The sequence below is a fragment of the Saccopteryx bilineata genome, chromosome 2 (assembly GCF_036850765.1).
Source record: "Saccopteryx bilineata isolate mSacBil1 chromosome 2, mSacBil1_pri_phased_curated, whole genome shotgun sequence".
NCBI lineage: Eukaryota > Metazoa > Chordata > Mammalia > Chiroptera > Emballonuridae > Saccopteryx > Saccopteryx bilineata.
Genome location: NC_089491.1, coordinates 6,996,417 through 7,014,099, shown reverse-complemented (window position 1 = coordinate 7,014,099; position 17,683 = coordinate 6,996,417). Strand labels below are relative to the sequence as shown.

At 55.2% G+C, this 17,683-nt stretch overlaps 2 protein-coding genes across 5 annotated transcripts in view; one reads left to right on the top strand and one right to left on the bottom strand.

Moving 5' to 3' along the window:
* Window positions 1–1,939: 1,939 nt before the first annotated feature.
* DOLPP1 (dolichyldiphosphatase 1) lies at window positions 1,940–11,944 on the top strand. Its single transcript, XM_066255989.1, has 8 exons — window positions 1,940–2,066; window positions 5,727–5,827; window positions 6,014–6,098; window positions 6,191–6,290; window positions 6,515–6,613; window positions 7,498–7,626; window positions 8,097–8,186; window positions 10,536–11,944. The coding sequence occupies exons 1-8, from the start codon at window positions 1,991–1,993 to the stop codon at window positions 10,570–10,572; spliced, it is 717 nt and encodes a 238-aa protein (XP_066112086.1). The 5' UTR covers window positions 1,940–1,990; the 3' UTR covers window positions 10,573–11,944.
* Window positions 11,881–17,683, bottom strand: part of CRAT (carnitine O-acetyltransferase) — an 18,262-nt gene continuing 12,459 nt past the window's right edge. For 2 of the 4 annotated variants that reach the window (XM_066255984.1, XM_066255981.1), the window contains one exon: window positions 16,573–17,434. In XM_066255984.1, the coding sequence (XP_066112081.1) occupies window positions 17,219–17,434 (216 nt within the window). In that variant the 3' untranslated portion in view covers window positions 16,573–17,218. Of the gene's footprint in view, window positions 11,999–13,983; window positions 14,963–16,572; window positions 17,435–17,683 lie in introns of those variants that run through there. The other 2 variants (XM_066255983.1, XM_066255982.1) reach the window with 2 other exon arrangements.

Sequence of the window (17,683 nt, the reverse complement as noted above, 5' to 3'; positions counted from 1 at the left end):
GTTGTTACATTTTATATTATTAAAAGATTTTGTTTATTTTAGAGAGGAGAGAGACAGGGCCAGGAAGGATCAACTAGTACTTGCTTCTCATATGTGCCTTGACTGGGCAAGCGCAGGGCTTTGAATCATAAACCTCAGTGTTCAGGTTGGTGCTCTTATCTACTGCGCCACCACAGGTCAGGCTGGATAACTCCCTCTCTTTCTATAGTTCATCTTCATACTTCTGTGAAATGCTCCCCTTGAGGCAAGAGGACTCTGGAATCAGACAGGCTTGGGGTTCAGGGGCTTATTTGCTCATCAGTGAAATGGCCACAAATCAGGGAGGGCCAATGCAGCCAGACCTGGGATGGCTGCCCTGCTCCAGGGAACTAGTCTGGGAAATGTGGCCCACTCCTCATACCTCCTGCTTCTCAAAAGCTAATAATGGCAGTGCCTGAGGTAGCTGAGTGCAGATGACATTGAAATGGGGACAGCTAACCCAGACAGGCCCTGGCTGGGGCAGGTGGGGAGCTGAAGACGGCTGAGGGGGCCATTAGGCTCTCCTGGCTCTCTGGTGGACTCTGAGTCACTCCAGCCATCTCAGCTGAGCCCATGGCCCTGACTCCTGGGGTCCTGTCCATCTTGCAGAACTAGACATTCTGGGAAGTGGGATTCCCTGGTTTATTTTCACTTCTCATTGATCAGGCTCTTGTTCTAGGTCTGGTCTGGGCCAGGCTCAAATGTATAATAGGCCCTGTCTTCATGGTACCCTGGGTTTCTCCAGGTATAGCTGGAACCACTTGTATCAGAATGCCACATAAGAATGCAGACCCCAAGGTTCCTGTATGTTCTTGTATCCAGACCCGAGTGGAACCCAGGAATCTGCATTTTTCTACAAGCTGATCTTGGTGAGCATGAAGTCAGCGGACGGTTGCTCATTGGGGGAGATAGACAAGGAACCACTTACAGTCCAGTGTGGTCAGTGCTGAGGTAACAGGGGCCCAGTGGAGACTCCTGACTTGGCCACCAAAACCTCTAAGTGAAAACTGGCATTTGAGCCAGACTTGGCTAGGCAAAGTGGTGCAGGAGGATTGATGTATTATTCCAGGCAGAGGAACAGAATGTGCAAAGGCTAGGAGACAAGGGGGGTCAAGCACTCTGGACTGTGAGTAATTTATCTTAGCCAGAGAGAGTGGGGGTAGGAGAGGGCAAAGTGGGTGGGAAGGTGTGGCTGTTTATTCAGGGCTTGTTGGTTCCTGAAAGGAATGTTTTGTGAAAACTTAGGTGCAGATAGAAAACCTACTTCTTGTTTAAAATGCTCCCAAGATGCCTCATTCAACAGCATAAATGTGACTGAATCAATAAATCTTTGTTAATTGAATGAAAGAAGGAAGGAGCCTTTCTTAACGTCAATTAAGCTTCTGCTCTTAACATCACTTAAAAAAATAGTGCCCTCTAGGTCTCTGGCCTCAGTTTACTCATAACTAAAAGTAGGTGGACCCAGACCCCATGGTGCCAAGGTTGCCTTCCCAACTCAAGGATGCTCTCTGACGGACGTCCACGTCCCGCTGACTCTGGGCGGGCTCCAGTACCCGGGAAGCGTTCACTCGGCGCTGGCCCCAGCCAAACCAAAGCTCCCACCAAAGTTCAACACGCCCCCTAAGCTAGGGCCTGATTGGCCCGCCCTGCCCACACCGCGAGTCGGCTTTACCTTCTTATTGGCTGTTTTGCTCTCTGTTCTGAGCTGGAACCCTCCTCTCCCCAGATTGGCCAGAACCTATCTGCGCTCAGCCTGGATTGGACGCTGGCTCGGCCGGCTCCAAACCTCCTAGGGGCCCCGCTCTCCGATTCGCCGCTCGGGCCAGCCCTACAGCCTGAACGCTAAATGGCTGCGCCGCTACCTTTATCGGCCTCCGATTGGATGCACGGCACTTCCCCGGCGTGATAGGTCAGGACCACCGCCCCCCTGACACCCCATTGGCTGCTCGGCGAAGCCCGGTCTCCGGGTAAGATGGCAGCGAACGGACAGTGCTCGCTCCCTGCTTCATGGCGGCCAGTCGCCCTCACCCACGTCGAATATCCTGCAGGTAAAAGGCAGCCCCGGCTCCAAGGACGCCTTCCTGGGGCCGGCCCCTCAGCCCCGGGCGCTCCGTCTCGCGCGAGCCCGTGGAGGGGACGCCAGGGTATCCGGGTGGGAACTGTCAGTGAGCCATGGAGGGGCTCAGCCGGCGCGCGCGCCGCGCAGGCGCGGTGGTGCTGCGATGAGCTGGGCGAAATTGTGAGGCTCGCTCGCGTACTCTGCGGCTGCGCTGCTGGGGCTCTTCCCCTGGTCCCGGGGCGCGGGTGGGCTGTAATAGGGAGGGGGGGTCTGTGTGAGGCGTAGAAGGGTCACTGGTCTGGACCTGGGCCCGCCTTCCCCGGAGCCAGAGAGGCCGGACTCCCGCTTCTGCGTGCAGGGAATGCTTGTTTCCTTCATACAGTGCATTTGCGCTGTCTGTGAGAGAAAGAAGTCCCCGTGGCTGGAAGGGCGCAGGAGGCCAGGCAGCGTTGCTTGAGTACTTCTGGTGTGCCACGCCCTGAGCAGGGTGCTGCTTCTCAACAGAGGGGAGCCCGTGAGGGGCACGCAGCCCCCGGGAGCTTCGCTTCTGGAGCCTCCCATTAGACTCATCTCTAGAAGCACAGGGTTTCCCAACCGGGAGGTGGTTGAGCTGCCGTTCTGGAGGCGGTCTAGTAGAGTGGTGAAGAGTTTGGGCCTTGGGGTCAAAGGTGTCCGGCTCAAGTTCAGGCTTAGGCCTTGTGCAGGTGACTTCCTTCACCTGTTTGTGCCCCAGTTCATTCATCTCTAAAGTGAGACCAATCACAGTGCCCCCTTTCTAGGGGTGGTGTGAGAAATACTGAGTGCAGTGCCTGGTGTATAGGAAGCAGTCAGTAAAAAACAGTTTATATCATCCCATCTTCCCAGGACCTTCTCAAGTAGTGTCCCCCACCCCCACCCTCCTGCAGGTAGCATTGGTGAGGATCCCCTGAGCTCCTCATTGAGTCCTGGTTGTCCCAGGCAGGACCTGCTCATATGTTGCTCTTTTGGGCGGATATGTAAGAACCTGACCCTGCTGAGGCCTCAGGGCTGGCTGCCAGAGAACTTTGACTCTGGGTGTTATACTGGGGGCGGGTGGCCCTGCCAGGTGCTGGGCCCCACCAGCCTGTCTGCCCACCATTTATCCATCCATTCATTCAGTCAGTATACATTGAATGTCTCCTGATGCCAGGCCGTAGGCTAGCTCTGGGTTTTGAATAGTGAACAGGCTAAGTCCCTGCAGTCCTGGACAATGAAAAAGTCCACTTTACAGTAAGGAACCCGAAGCCTGGAGAAGGGAAGGGACCTGGCTAAGGCCTCAGCACCTTCATGACTTCTCCCAGCCTTGGAGTAGCTTCACCGAGTGCTCACAATCTCACAAGCGAGAAGGAACCTGGCAGTTGTGAACAGTATGAGCCTAGGGGCATTCCATGACCTTTAGCCCCCTGCTAACTCTTCTGTGGCCCCCTTCTCTTCTTCGTACCCTTCATCACATTGATTCTTGCCTCCTTTTCCTTTATTCATCTCCATTCCTTTGCCTTTTTTTTTTTGTATTTTTCTGAAGCTGGAAACAGGGAGGCAGTTAGACTCCCACATGTGCCCGACCGGGATCCACCCGGCACGGCCACCAGGGGGTGATGCTCTGCCCATCCGGGGCATCGCTGTTGTGACCAGAGCCATCCCCAGCACCTGGGCCATCTTTTGCTCCAGTGGAGCCTTGGCTGCGGGAGGGGAAGAGAGAGACAGAGAGGAAGGAGAGGGGGAGGGGTGGAGAAGCAGATGGGAACCTCTCCTGTGTGCCCTGGCCGGGAATCAAACCCGGGACTTCCGCACGCCAGGCTGATGCTCTACCACTGAGCCAACTGGCCAGGGCCTCCTTTGCCATTATTTTAAGCCTAGGTAAGTGCCAGGCTCTGTACTGGGCTTGGGGATTGAGTGCTGTGTAAAGAGACCCTGTCCCTGTTTTTATGAGACATGTAGAGGGAGAGACAGACATAGCCAGATAACTACTCTAACAAGCACACGAATGATGTCCGGATACATATTCCCCCACCATTCTGAAAGCTCTGCAATTATAGGAATGTGTCTTTTTTGCCGCTGTGGTGGGTACTTAATTATATTGAGTTAACCCAGGCAGCATCCCAAGTGGGGGAAACAGTGTGTGCAAAGGTCCAGAAATAGGACAGAGCACGGTGTGTTCAGGGAACTAGAGTGCAGTCCTTGGAACTGGAGCAGAGGGTGGGAGGGGAGCGGGGATAGGACTGCCCGATGAGCTGTGCTGAGGTGGGACTTATCCTAGGGGCGGAGGGAGCCACAGAGGGGCTTGAAGCAGAGTGTCGAGGCCAAAGGCACGCAGTATCGGCAGGAAGGTCCCAGGTAGCATTGGGTGTGGGGCTGGCCATGGAGATGGCCAAAGGTTTGAGGGCACCAGCTACTCCCTGTCCTCACAGCCAGGTGCCCTGGGCATCAGCTGGGCAGCTGAGAGACCCAGAATCTCAGGAATGGATAGGGCCAGGCCATTGTGTGGGTGAGGAGACAGAGGCCCAGAAAAGGGAAGGGCCTTACTGAGTGTCACCCAGCTGGCCTGTGGCGGCACTAGCACTTGAGCCAAGGTTGATGGCCTGTTCTCTCAGGCCAGTTCCAAGCCAACCCTACCCTGGGTAGGTATGGGTGAGGCCAGGTGTGTGCCCATCTCTTCAGCCTAGTCTGGGCTCATCTTTCCTACTGCCTTTGTGAGACCAGGGTAGTGCGTGGGCCATTTCCCATGCTGGGTTCTCCCAATCTCTGGGTGAGCAGAGGCCTCAGCATGGAAGTGTCCTGGGTGCCAGGAACCGAGCTGGGTACCACACAGATCCCATCTCATTCAAACTCACTCAGCCATTGGAAGTGGGTACTAGTTTTTCTGTTTCACAGATGAGAGAGCTGAGGCCCAGGGAGGTAGAGTCTTTGCCTGAGGTCATGTAGCCAGCAAATGCTGGCACAGGAACTGACCCATGCCCTCTGACCTCAGAGCACCACATAGCTGCCCGGTCTGGGATGTTGAAGGTGGTCTTTGGAGCTGACATCAGCTCTGGTGGCTCTCATCTCGTGGCTGTGGTGTCCTCATCTCTCCAAAGGGGCTGGCAGTCCCTACACGGCCTCGTTCCCTGCTTGTTAGGACGGTGAAAGGCAGGTAGTCAATAGGTGGCCCCTCTCTTGCCAATAGAGAGGCAGTGAGAGGCTGTTACTACAACTGGTGTCCATACTGGGCAGCACAGGCTTCCCCCACCCTTGGCCTTGGTCCCGTGGGAGTCTGTGTGTGGCCAGAGAGTACCAGGTTCCCCTGGAGGCCCAGGGCTCAGCTGGAGTGGTCTCAGCACAGCACCGTGTTCTGGAGGCACCCATGTTCCTGTGGGCTGCCCTGATACACGGCCCAGCCTCTGGGGTGAAGCCAAACTGGGGTCCAATCCCTGACTTGGCAGGGTGGTGACTGTCCTATCTGGTCTGGGCCGGAGATTCGGACTTTAGTCTGGGTCCCGCTCGTTTTGACGGAGACATGCAAAGCTGCCTGGCCCTGCACTTGGGCCCTGCTGGGAACTCCTTTCTGGCCCAGGTTCTACCTAACTTGCAGGGGGCTGGTCTCTCTTCTGATACTCATGCTCTGTCCCCCTCCTGCTCTTCCGGTCTCGCCCAGGTGATCTCTCTGGCCACCTCCTTGCCTACCTGAGCCTCAGCCCACTATTTGTCATCGTCGGTTTCGTGACCCTCATCATATTTAAGCGGGAGCTGCACACGGTGAGTGAGTCCCCTCCGGGCCCCTCCCGCCCCAGGGAGGGGGTTGCACCACTTTGTCCCCTTCCGTGCCTCCACCTTTCTCGAGGTGGGTGGGACCTCCCGGCCGGGTCCCAGTTGTTCACCAGTTGGGATGAGAGGTTCACTTGGAGGCCCAGAGGCCCAGCTGAGCACACATTTTCCTGGCAGATCTCATTCCTCGGGGGCCTGGCACTGAACGAGGGAGTCAACTGGCTAATCAAACACGTCATCCAGGAGCCACGGCCCTGTGGAGGTAGGGCCCAGGCTGTGGGGATTTGGGGTCCCTGTTGAGACATTACTGGGAGGCCTGCATCCTCCTTTCATGTCCTCTTCTCTCCCCGCCAGACCCCCACACGGCAGTGGGCACCAAGTACGGGATGCCCTCCAGTCATTCCCAGTTCATGTGGTTTTTCTCCGTCTATTCCTTCCTTTTCCTGTATTTAAGGTGAGCTTCTCCCTGGCTAGGGTGGCCCAGAACTGGTCCAGGCCAGGCTCTGCCAGAGACTCACTGTGAGTCCTCTGGACAGCCCTCGGGGCTTGGCCTCTTCTGGGGGTGGGAGGAGCCACAGCCAGGGCAGAAGGTGCGCTGGGAGCCTGTGGATGGGGCCGGGAGCTGTTGGGGAGGCCTCACTCCTGGGCTGAGGCCATCTGACAGGCCTCTCTTCCCAGAATGCACCAAACGAACAACGCCAGGTTCCTGGACTTGCTGTGGAGACACGTGCTCTCCCTGGGTCTCCTCACTGCGGCCTTTCTCGTCTCCTACAGCAGGTATCGAGGGAGGGAGAGCCCCCCTGCCCCTTGCCCAGTGGGTCTTGCTGAATTCTTGGCCCCTTTCGGACCTCACTGTGGACCTGAGTCCCACAGCCTGTAGGGCGGGGCGGGAAAGGCTCCCAGGCACCTTGTTGTGGTTTTTGTTGTTTTTGTGTGACAGAGACAGAGAGAGTCAGAAAGAGGGACAGATAGGGACAGACAGACAAGAAGGGAGAGAGATAAGAAGCATCAATTATTTGTTGCGGCACCTTAGTTCATTGATTTCTCATATGTGCCTTGACCGGGGGGCTACAGCAGACCGAGTAACCCCTTGCTCGAGCCAGCGACCTTGGGTCCAAGCTGGTGAGCTTTGCTCAAACCAGATGAGCCCGTACTCAAGCTGGCGACCTCGGGGTCTCAAACCTGGGTCCTCCACGTCCCAGTCCAACACCCTATCCACTGCGCCACTGCCTGGTCAGGCCCAGCCACCTTGTTTTACAGGGTCAGGGCTCCACTGACCTTCTAACCCTGTCCTTGGTCTCTCCTCATAGACAAGCCCAGGGTTCTGGGGACACTGCCACACAGCCACACATCAGCCATCTGTTCCCAGCATCCTGGGGGAGCCCCTTGCAGACAAACTCAGATTTCAAGGGCTAGAGAGAACGTAGGCAAGTCTCAGCTGAGCTATCTCCTCAGTTCAGGTTGGTAGAGCGGCTGTCGGGGTCCAGTCCTCTGCTTGCTTCTGGAAGGAAAGCTGAGGCTTTGTGTCCATAGGAGTTCGGACCGACCTTGTGTCCCCCTGTGTATGTGCAGGTCCCTGAGAAGCTAGGACCCGGGCATGGGGGATGGTGCAGCCCTGTTGGTGGCTGGCTCTCATGGACTTCCCTTTGTCCTTGGCCCAGGGTCTACCTGCTATATCACACCTGGAGCCAAGTGCTCTATGGGGGCATCGCTGGAAGCCTCATGGCCATCGCTTGGTTCGCCTTTACCCAGGAGGTCCTCACCCCTCTGTTCCCCAGGATAGCATCCTGGTAACTGCTTCCTGCCCCTGTTGCTGCTCCTTCTACCTTCCCAGGCACCCAAGTCCCTGCCCCCTGTTGGGGGAGGGGCCACCAGTGGGAGGACCCAGGAGTTCCTATCTCAGCTCGGTCCCCTGAGGAGAGCCCTGCTGTCCAGGCCTCTGCTGGGTGTGGGCTGCAGGCCCACGTGCCTGGCTCCATGCTTCCCAGGGCTTTCCTCAGGCCCAGAGCCGAAGCCGCATCCTTCATCCTTGCCCAGGTTCTTGGGGGTTTAGAAAGTACCCTGAGCCCTGCTGAGCTGAGTGTGCCCTGGCACAGGTGACATACCTGGGTCTCAGTGGCTCTGGGATCACAGGCCAGGCAAAGGCTCTCTGAGCAGGGGGGGAAGGTGCACGGGTGGTCCCAGGCATTCATGGGGGACTCTGGCTTGACACTCACGCCCTGATGTGGTCCTGGGTTCTGGGTGTCTGTCTTTCCTCCAGGCCTATCTCTGAGTTCTTCCTAATCCGAGACACGAGCCTCATTCCCAACGTTCTCTGGTTTGAGTACACAGTAACTCGGGCAGAAGCCAGGTGAGTTAAGGGTTCAGCCATAACTGGGTCCTGGCTTGGTGGGGAAGAGCCCCACACGGCAGCCACTGCCCCCGCTTTTGGAGGGCTCCCCAAGAGCCAGGCACTTGCCTAAACACTGCCATACTGAATCCTCCCCTGGGTCGTATTTTACAGATCAGAAAACTGAGGCTGAGAGTTGAGACAAGGAGTCATTTGATGAATGACTTACAGATCATGGGTGGAGGAGCAGGGCTGGGAATCCAGGCTGTCTGGCCCAGAGCTACGCTTTTAGCCCCTACGGCCCAGAACCAGAGAGCTGGGCAGCTGAGCTGCTCAGGGCTCCTGTGTATGGACACCCCTCAGGCTGTTTAGTCCGGACCCTTTTCCTATAAATGGGTAAGCCGAGGTGTTTACCCACAGGACATGATGGGAGGTGCACAGAAAGTTGGCGCAGAGCTGGGCCTACTGGAGCCTACTGGTTGAGCTCTCCCTCCCCACTCATCCCAAATCCCGAGTGTAGGGAAGGCCTGGCTTCTCCCCAGGTTCTGAGGGGAGCTGAGGCAAGGTCAGGCTCCAGGGCAAGCCTGTGAAGTCTCCCCAAGGAGCCGGTGAGAGGGATCATGGGACAGGGCGGGGCATCACAGCAGCCTGGCAATGTGTCTAGTACATAAGGGTCCAAATTATCGTAACAAGCTTAAGGGTAAAGCCCTGGGTCCATGAGGAAAGGGGATTTGAGGTGGTTAGGGCAGGCAATCCCATTACTAGAGTAGAGGCCCCAGCTGGCCCAGGCTCTGTGCCTGGCTCCCAGAGTGGCCTGCCCCAGAGGCCTGCCCTGTCTGGTGCCCTGGCCCCCCACCCTACCTGGCCCTACTGGCCACCGCTTGCCTTCATTTACCAAAGTTCTTTGTGCACATGCTCTGTGGCAGGCTGTGTGCTGAGGGTAGGCAGGGAGGGAGACAGACTGAGCAGTCAGCAGAGACAGGAAGAGCTAGGCAGCTGCCTGTGTGATGAGTGCCCTGGGCCTGAGAGCTCCAACCAGAACTGCTGTGGGGGCTTGGCAGGAGAGTGCGCTCGGAAGACAGAGTAGTGTGCACACAGGCTCGGAGGCAGGAGGATGCTGGGTGAGTCCACCAGACAGGCTGGTGGTGAGCCCAGGGAGTGAGAGCCTGGCTGGGGCGAGGCTGGGGCTGCACCATGCAGGACCTATGGAGCAGTTAGGTTTCTGCATTATAACGGGCTCTCGCATGCCCAGTTCTCTTTTCTGAGCCTCAGCTGGCCCCTCTCGAAAATGGGGGGATCATCCCTGCTTCCCTCAGGTTCCTGGGCCCATCATGGATGGCTTGACACAGGTACTCAGTCTCTTCTGTAACTCCCATCAGTAGGTCTGCCTTTGCTTACATACCTCCCAAATAGAGAACTCATTACCTTACAGTCGGTTTTGATTGATTATAACAACCCTGCTTGTGCTGGCTTATCTGTAATGGCGGACTCACCGTAAATAATTGGAATCTAGTCAGGCCCCTGTTGCCTCTTTTTTGGCCTGCCGCTCACCCTGCCCTAACCTCCTGGCTTCGTTTTGGAACTCCAGAGCCGAGATGCTTGAGACACGGGCGATCTAGAGAGATTGACCCTCATCCAGTCTGACCTGCAATCACTGCAGGTCTGGGGTGGGCATTCACTCTTTTTTTTTTTTAGCATGCACGAGAGAGAGAGGGAGAGGGAGAGAGAGAGAGAGAGAGAGAGAGAGAGAGAGAGAGAGAGAGGTGGGGGACAGACAGGGACAGACAAGAAGGGGAGAGATGAGAAGCATCAACTCATAGTTGCGGCACCTTAGTTGTTCATTGATTGCTTGCTTTCTCATATGTGCCTTGACCAGGGGGCTACAGCAGAGCGAGTGACCCCTTGCTCAAGCCAGTGACCTTGGGCTTCAAGCCAGCATCCTTTGGGCTCAAGCCAGCGACCATGAGGTCATGTCTATGATCCCACACTCAAGCCGGTGACCTCGGGGCTTCAAACCTGGGTCCTTAGCATCCCAGGTCGATGGTCTATCCATTGTGCCACTGCCTGGTCAGGCTCACACATTTAAAAAAATTTTTATTTATTGATTTTAGAGAGAGGGGAGACAGAGAGAAAGGTGGGGGTTGCAGGAAGCATCAACTAGTAGTTGCTTCTCAAATGTGTGTTGACTGGGCAAACCCAAGGTTTGGGGGTTTTGAACTGGTGACCTCAGCAGTCCAGATGGACACTTTATCCACAGGTGGCATTTGCCCATTTTGATAGGACTGTAGGGAGGGAGGGGACAGCAAAGGGAGTCGCTGCATGCTAGGAGTCTCGTCGGCTGACCCCCAGGCACCCACCCCCGTCTTGCAGAAACAGACAGCGCAAGCTGGGGACAAAGCTGCAGTGATCGGTGAGCGGCTGGGCCCGGCCTCAGCTCTGGCCTGCATGATGCCTTGCAGGACGGACAGAAGACAGAGGGATGAAGCAGAGACCTCTACAGACCCGTCACCAAGTGGAGCCTTTTTTTCTTATTTTAATTTTAATGAACAAGGTGGCCCAAAGGCCCAAGCCAGTCCCTCAGCCAGGACCCTGGAGGACCTGCTGCCGGGGGCCACACGGCCAGAGAGCCTCACTGTGCTGCTGCCAGCGCCTGGCTGGGCGGAGAGTGCCCTTGGTGTGGGCACTGGGTGTGGGGAGAGGAGGAAGGCTGGCACCTGTGCTTGCAGGGCCAGGAAATCCAGGTGGCGTGAAAAATACACACTATTTATTTTTTGGTTTTGTTCATGGCAGACAGGATTCCAGAGGTGAGGCTGGAAGAGCGTGCTCGGTAGTGGCTGTCCCAAGTACAGAGGGACCCAGGCCCTTTGCCCTGAGCCCAGGCAGCGTGGCCTGGGGGCCCAGGAGGTGGGAGCACCCCTGTGTCCTCCCTGCCACCATTGCCATTCCAGAACCTAAGTCAGTGTTTCCTAGTTCGGGGGCTGGGACCCAGAGAGGGCACACATCTGGAGGCTGTGTGGTGTCCCGCCCTGGATGGACCTTACACCACAAGGGCTTTCTCTGGTCCCTGTCCCCCAGACAGTGGTCCCTTTCTGACAAAAGAGCCTGCACATGTGGGTAAGCAAACCCAAGCTGTTTACAGCTCTTTTCGGTCCTGCCATCCGGAGCGGGTAGTCTTCATCTCCACAAGAACAAAGTGCGAAGGAACCAGGAGCCGGGTGAGAGGAGGGGCACTGGGTGCCCAATGTCCCCACCCTTCCCTTTCCTCTTCGCTCTGAACATTCCTTAGCCTTCCCGACCTGCTCCGAGAGGCTCAGAACTGCCTGGCGTCGCCCTCAAGCCTGTGTTCGGGGTGTGGTTTACAGATCCCCCTGTCCAGCTCAGAGGACGGCTCCTCTTAAAGGGACTCTCTCGGTTACTCTGAAATGGACTTGTGGAGTGGACATACTTCCAGACTCTTGGAAGTTTCTAGAACTGAACCAGGCTGCTCGGGACCTGTGTTCACCACCCCCCCTTGTGGAGGTTCGTAATCTGCTGCTGAAGCACAATGTTCGGGTGCTTTCTGTTTTCATTTGTTAAAGACAGTGTCCAAAAGCCATTCCAGATGTCAGGACCAGGGGCCTACTCTGGGGAAGGTTGGTCAGTCCCCGTATTTTCCTCTCCTCCCCTTTCCTTCATATTTTTTACATTTTGCCTGAGACAAGCCAAGCGTGAGGTGGTTTGATTTAAGAAAAATCAATGAAATTGTTTACTGTTGTTTTAAAATAAAATCTTGAACTCTGGCAGCTTGAGCATGTTGACTTGAGCTTACGAGAGGAGGCTGGAGACACGTGACCCTGAGGAACAAGAATCTAGTTAAAACCATAAAGTCATCTCTGAGACATCTGTCCCTTGTAGCCCCCAAAGCCTCAGCTTGAGTGGCCCTGTGACATTTCCCACCAGAGTCTGGGGAGACCTTCCCGCCTCCCCTTGTGGTCCTGGCAGGCTCTAGGCCTGTTCTCAGTAAGCCTAGTTCCTCCTCCATTTGACAACCCTGGAGGATTGGGGACAGCCAGTGTGCTCTTCCTAAGCTGTCAGGATAAACACCTCTCTGCTCCTTGTTTAATTCATTATTTCTTGAGTGTGTGTGTTGTTCAGGAACTTGCTTTGGATGAAATAACTGCAAACTGAACTGGGTTTTGGAGGCCTTGTAGAAATGAGATGAATACAAGTCGAACCCAAAGACTGGCCAAGGTTGGCAGTCTAATCCTTGATTCACTTACCTGAGGTGCAGAATGTTTACACCTGAGGCAGAGGTGTCAGAAATAATTCTGTCCGCACTAGAGTTTGAAGGCTATGGGTCAGGGGTCCCAGTGGGCCGCAGACCTTGACATTCAGTAAAGGTGTCCTCACCCAAGAGGCAGAAACAAACAAATCTGTGGAGGAAGGGACCTGCATCCTAGACTTCAATTAGTTGTATGAATAGTTTTAAAGTTATAATGAATAGAATGTAGACAAAGATGGCCAAAGAAAATGACACCGTGTTTGAGAGCCAGCAGAAAATGACCTGGAAACAAACCTGCAAATACCTCAGATGCTGGAATGATCAGGCACGCACTGTAAACTTTGTTTTAAAGAAATAAAAGATGACCCTGGCTGGTTGGCTCAGTGGTAGAGCATCAGCTCAGCATGTAGAAGTCCCAGGTTTGATTCCTGGTCAGGGCACAGAGGAGAAGTGACCATTTGCTTCTTCACCCCTCCCCCTCTACCTTCTCTCTCTCTTCCCGTCCCGCAGCCATAGCTTAGTTGGAGCAAGTTGGCCCCTGGCACTGGGGATGGCTCCATGGCCTCACCTCAGGCACTAAAATAGCTTGGTTGTCAAGCAACGGAGTAGTGGCTTCAGATGGGCAGAGCATTGCCCGGTAGGGGACTTGCTGGGTGGGTCTCAGTCAGGGTGCCTGCCTACAGGAGTCTGTCTCTCTGCCTCCTGCTTCTCAAATAAATAAATAAATAGACAAATTTGAAAATGTCTGCAGGGAATGGGAAGCTATACAGTGAACCCTGGAAGATTTTTAAATGAATCAGAATGGAAAAATCCAAGAGCTGAGAAACTAGAGCTCATCAGGTCGGTTTCATAGCAGGCTAGATACAGTTGAAACAGTGAGCTGGAAGACGGGGCAGAACTCTAGAGTGCAGCGTGGAGACAGGGAAGGGCTGGCGAGCCCCGAGTTCCCGGAGCCTCAGCTCAAGTCCCTGTTTTCACCTCATTTGACATACACCTCCCCCGCCCACCGCCCCACCCAATGTCCTGGTGTCAGGTGCAAAGTCTCGCTCACTCCAACTCATGTTTTTGAAATGTCTACTTCTCTGTGCCCCACTGACTACTCTGTGGGTCCAGACCCCCAGACCCTACCTGGAGGCAGCAGAGTCCCCCCCAGGGTTCCCTTCTCCCCACTCTCAGGCCCCCTTCAGGCCCTCAGCATCTCCCTGAACACCCTCCTAGGATCTTGGATAAATGCCCAGTCTAATGTGGCACCTGTGTGGCCCCCTCGGTTAGGCCCCCACCTTGGCTCTGCCCCAGGCCTGCCCTTGCTCCTGGGCACACACTTCCCCACAAAGAGGGCCAAAGGCAAGTTCATGCCCACTTGCCCTAGCTGGGTAGCTCAGCTGGTTAGAGCGTTGTTCTGAGACACCAAGGTTGTGGGTTTGATTCCAAGTCAGGATACATAAAAGAAAAAATAACCAATGAGTTTATAAATAAATGGAATAACAAATCGATCTCTCATCTCTAAAGAAAATAAAGTTCATTCCTACCTGGATAGACACTTTTAAGGAATATAGGTAAAAGCCAAGTAATCTTTATTACATGTTCACATTTCAAGCACAAAATATATTTAGAACATTTTTTTCCTTCCTTTAAAAAAGATCAAGCTCTTCGTCTGCATTGTTGGCATCAGAGTCGCTATGTGGCTGAGCCCAGCAGCACATAGGAATCTCGTGCACGATGCTGGCACTGGAATCTTATCCCAAGCCACGAGTGCCCATAGACAGTAGATTATTTACTCTAATTATTTTTGCTATTTAGAAACTTACTTTTTTTTGTTCTTTAACTTCCTACTTTAAAAAATGTTTGTTTTTATTGATTTGAGAGAGGGGAAGAAAGAGGGGGAGACACGAATATCGATGTGTTCCTTTGTGTGCCCTGTCTAGGAATCGAATTAGCAACCCCTGTGCTTCGGGAAGATGCTCTAACCAACTGAGCTATCCGTCCAGGCCTTAATTTCATATATATTTTTTAAATTTCATATTTTTTATAATATAAAAAAAATTTTGTTTGAAAGAGACATTGATTTGTTCTATTTCTGCATTCGCTGTTTGACTGCCCCCCTCCCCCGGTTGACTCTTCTGTGTGCCCCGACTGGACGGAACCTGCAGCCTTGGTGCCATGGGACAGGACAGTGCTCTAACCAACTGAGCCATCTGGCCAGGACCCAAACAATGGATTTTTAAAAATCCTATAGGTGTGTCATCTCCCCAACACAGTTCCCATGTGTTCAGAGACCTATTTTTTTTTATTTTTCAAGATTTTACTTGATTTTAGAGAGGAGAGAGAAGGTAGCAGGGGGAGGAGCAGGAAGCATCAGCTCCTCGTAGTTGCTTCTTTGTGCCTTGACCAGGCAAGCCTGGGGTTTTGAACCAGCAACCTCAGTGTTCCAGGTCAACGCTTTATCCACTGCACCACCGCAGGTCAGGCCAGAGAACTTTAAAGCACCTGCTTGTCCCACATCCAGCACTTCAAGTGTTGAGGTCACAGGTCACACCTTCAGGAGTAATAACTAAATTTCTTTGCTTCTTCGCCTTTTCCTTCCCCGCCCTTGCCACCAGGGACCTCTAAGCGTTCTATCTAATACCAACTGGGATTGGGTGTTCAGTGTGCCTTCCCCAAAGTACTTTGTGGCCCTATAGAACTGAGTAAGCATTCAGATGAGAACTGTAACACCAAAGTACAGGGGGATGCTCTCATTTCTGAAGGTGAATTTGGAGGGAAAATCCTGCCTTATATTCAATATTCAGATCTGGCTTGTATGATTCTTAGAACTTGAATTTTGGGCGTCCCAGGTGCCTGTCAGTGCAATATCCATGGCCTGGCTCACTCTCCCCTCCCCTGCTTCTCACACAGCACTCAACTCCTGCTGAAAGCCCCCCCTTCCTGGACTCCCAGGACCCCCCAGAGGGAGCAGCGTCACCCGCACTGTACAGATGAAGACACCCAGTCTGTATACTGTGGCGTTTTTCCTGGCCCTCCCACACTCTGCCATTAACCCCCACCCCTGCTGGCCTTGCTAGGGGCCCAAGGGATGGCCAGGTCCAAAGGGCCACCCAATCCCCCATCGTCTGGATTCCACCTCTTGCTCCCTGGGACTTTGGACAAGTGGCACCCCACCCACCCTCACTGGAGAGTAAGGATGCTGACGCTGTGAGTCCCCCCTTGTATGTCTGGGAGACTGAGTAGGGCCCAGCAGGCCCCAGCACAGGCTGGCGTCCCTGGTCATTGCTCTGGGTGAGCCAGCATCTTCTGTGCCCTCCGGGCTGCAGCCCTGGCCTCCCTCCTCACAGCTCACAGGCTTTAGTCTGGGTTGTTTCCAGCCATGGCCTTCCTTTCCACTCCTGCCTGGGCTGTCTGGGTGGGTGCGGTGTGGGGCTGGGGCTTTGGCTATAGGGGCTCTCCATACCCCAACCTGAGGTATGGCAAATATGGCTCCTGGGAATCTCTGCGCTGCTATATAGTGGTCTGGTGACCTTAACCTCTCGAAGTCTGTTTCCTCATCTGACAAAGAGGGAAAAGCACAGGTTCCCCTTCCTGTGACTGTCACAGGTCAGCCAGGCTGTGAAGCACCCCAAGGCTCAGTGAATTCTCCCACCCGCTCCCAGCATCTGCCCTGGGTTTTCACATGCTTTAGGGCCAGAGTGTACCTCAGGGGGAGACCCCTCTCCCCACACACAGCCCACCTAACTTTGGCAAGGTGCCTAGGGTTGGTTGGGGACAGGCAGTTTTCAGGTTCTGATCAGGTGGCCATGTCATCTGGGGCATCACTTTGGTTGAGGCCTTGGGCCCTGGGAGTCAGCTACACAGCCCACCAGCCCCAAGCCTACAGGCCTGCGGCTCCCTGGGAGAGCTGCCCCCACCCACAGCCCATGGACTGGAGAGGCTCAAGGTATAGGTAGGTGGCAGTCGTCTGAGCATGAGTCCCATAGCCCTGCGGAGGGAGCTGGCCCATGGCTCCCTGGCCTAAGCCTGAGGGCCCCTCCTCTCGGCTCCTCTGGGAGCCCTTGGGGCCACTGGCCGCTTGGACACCAGCGCCCAGACTCGGAGGCCAGAAGGAGGCCGAGTGTCTGCCCCCACTTGCCCGCCTCCGCAGCGGAATGCCTCTGCACCACCAAGTTTTCCCTTTATTGACGGCCTTGCTTATTACTATCATACAATCGGAACGTGGGTCAGGAATCGAACCGAGGGGAAGTGAGCGAGCCAGGGCTCCTGAGCCATGTTCTCTGGAAGCGCACGGCAGTCCCATGGGGGACGGCTCATGATGCAGGGGGGCTGAGGCCAGGCCCCAGGCTTCCCCTTCCCCAGTCCCCCTTGTGCCCTGGCTTCAGCCTTGGGTAGGCCTGCAGCCCCCTACTCCAGGGAGTCCTGTCTTGAGGTCCTTGGGAGTGAGGGCTGGGGGCCAGATTTGACCGCTGCGCAGAGGGCAGGCACTGGCCAGAGCTGAGCTGTGGAGGAAAGAACCTCCCAGCCCCCCACCCTAGGTGGTGGGCTCAGCTGGTTCCTTTCCCCGTGGGTGATAATGGAACACATGGGCCTATGTGCTGCTCAGCCTTGGAACACAGCTCGTGACGTGACCTGGCACCCATGGAAGGCACTTGGCTTGGGCCTACAGGCCCCCCTGGAGGGTGCCGACCCTGGCTCAGTCAGATCTGTGGGGCCCAGAGGCAAGAGAGCAAAGGATGGAGTCCTGGTGGGTGGCCCACCTGAAGATGGCGTGGCCGCGGCTCCGGCAGGCCTGCGCACGGCAGGCTCAGAGCTTGGCCCGGGGGTGGCTCTGCAGCAGAGCACGCATGTCCAGGAGTGCCTTCTCCAGGTAGTGTGCCATGCGGGCTGCATTGGTCTCAGCGCAGCTGTTGTATGCTGACACGGAAAAGTTGATGTGGGCCTCCATGGGGTTATAGCAAATGCCATAGCCGTCTGGGACCACAGGCCCAAAGAACATGACACAGTCTGTCTTGGAAGGGACCTGTGGGTGGTAGAGGACTAAGACTCGCACCCCAACCCCACCAGGTCCCGGCCAGGTCCCCGCCACCCCTTGGTGGCACCAGCTTGTCTTCCCACATCTCTGCTCCTGCTGTGCTATGCCTGAGACGCCTTCCTCTTCTCCATCAGACAGGTGACCCTCTCTGGTCTTTGGGGGTGCAGTTCTGGTGTCACCCCTCCGTGGATCCTCCTTGACATTCCTGGGGGGCTTTAACTTCTCCCCCTTGGCACT

Bases quoted from the DNA above. Each gene is read 5' to 3' on its own strand.
- DOLPP1 (XM_066255989.1), top strand. From the start codon at position 1,991: ATGGCAGCGAACGGACAGTGCTCGCTCCCTGCTTCATGGCGGCCAGTC. The intron at 2,067-5,726 runs GTAAAAGGCAGC...GGTCTCGCCCAG, and splicing joins CCACGTCGAATATCCTGCAG to GTGATCTCTCTGGCCACCTC. The intron at 6,291-6,514 runs GTGAGCTTCTCC...CTCTCTTCCCAG, and splicing joins TTCCTTTTCCTGTATTTAAG to AATGCACCAAACGAACAACG.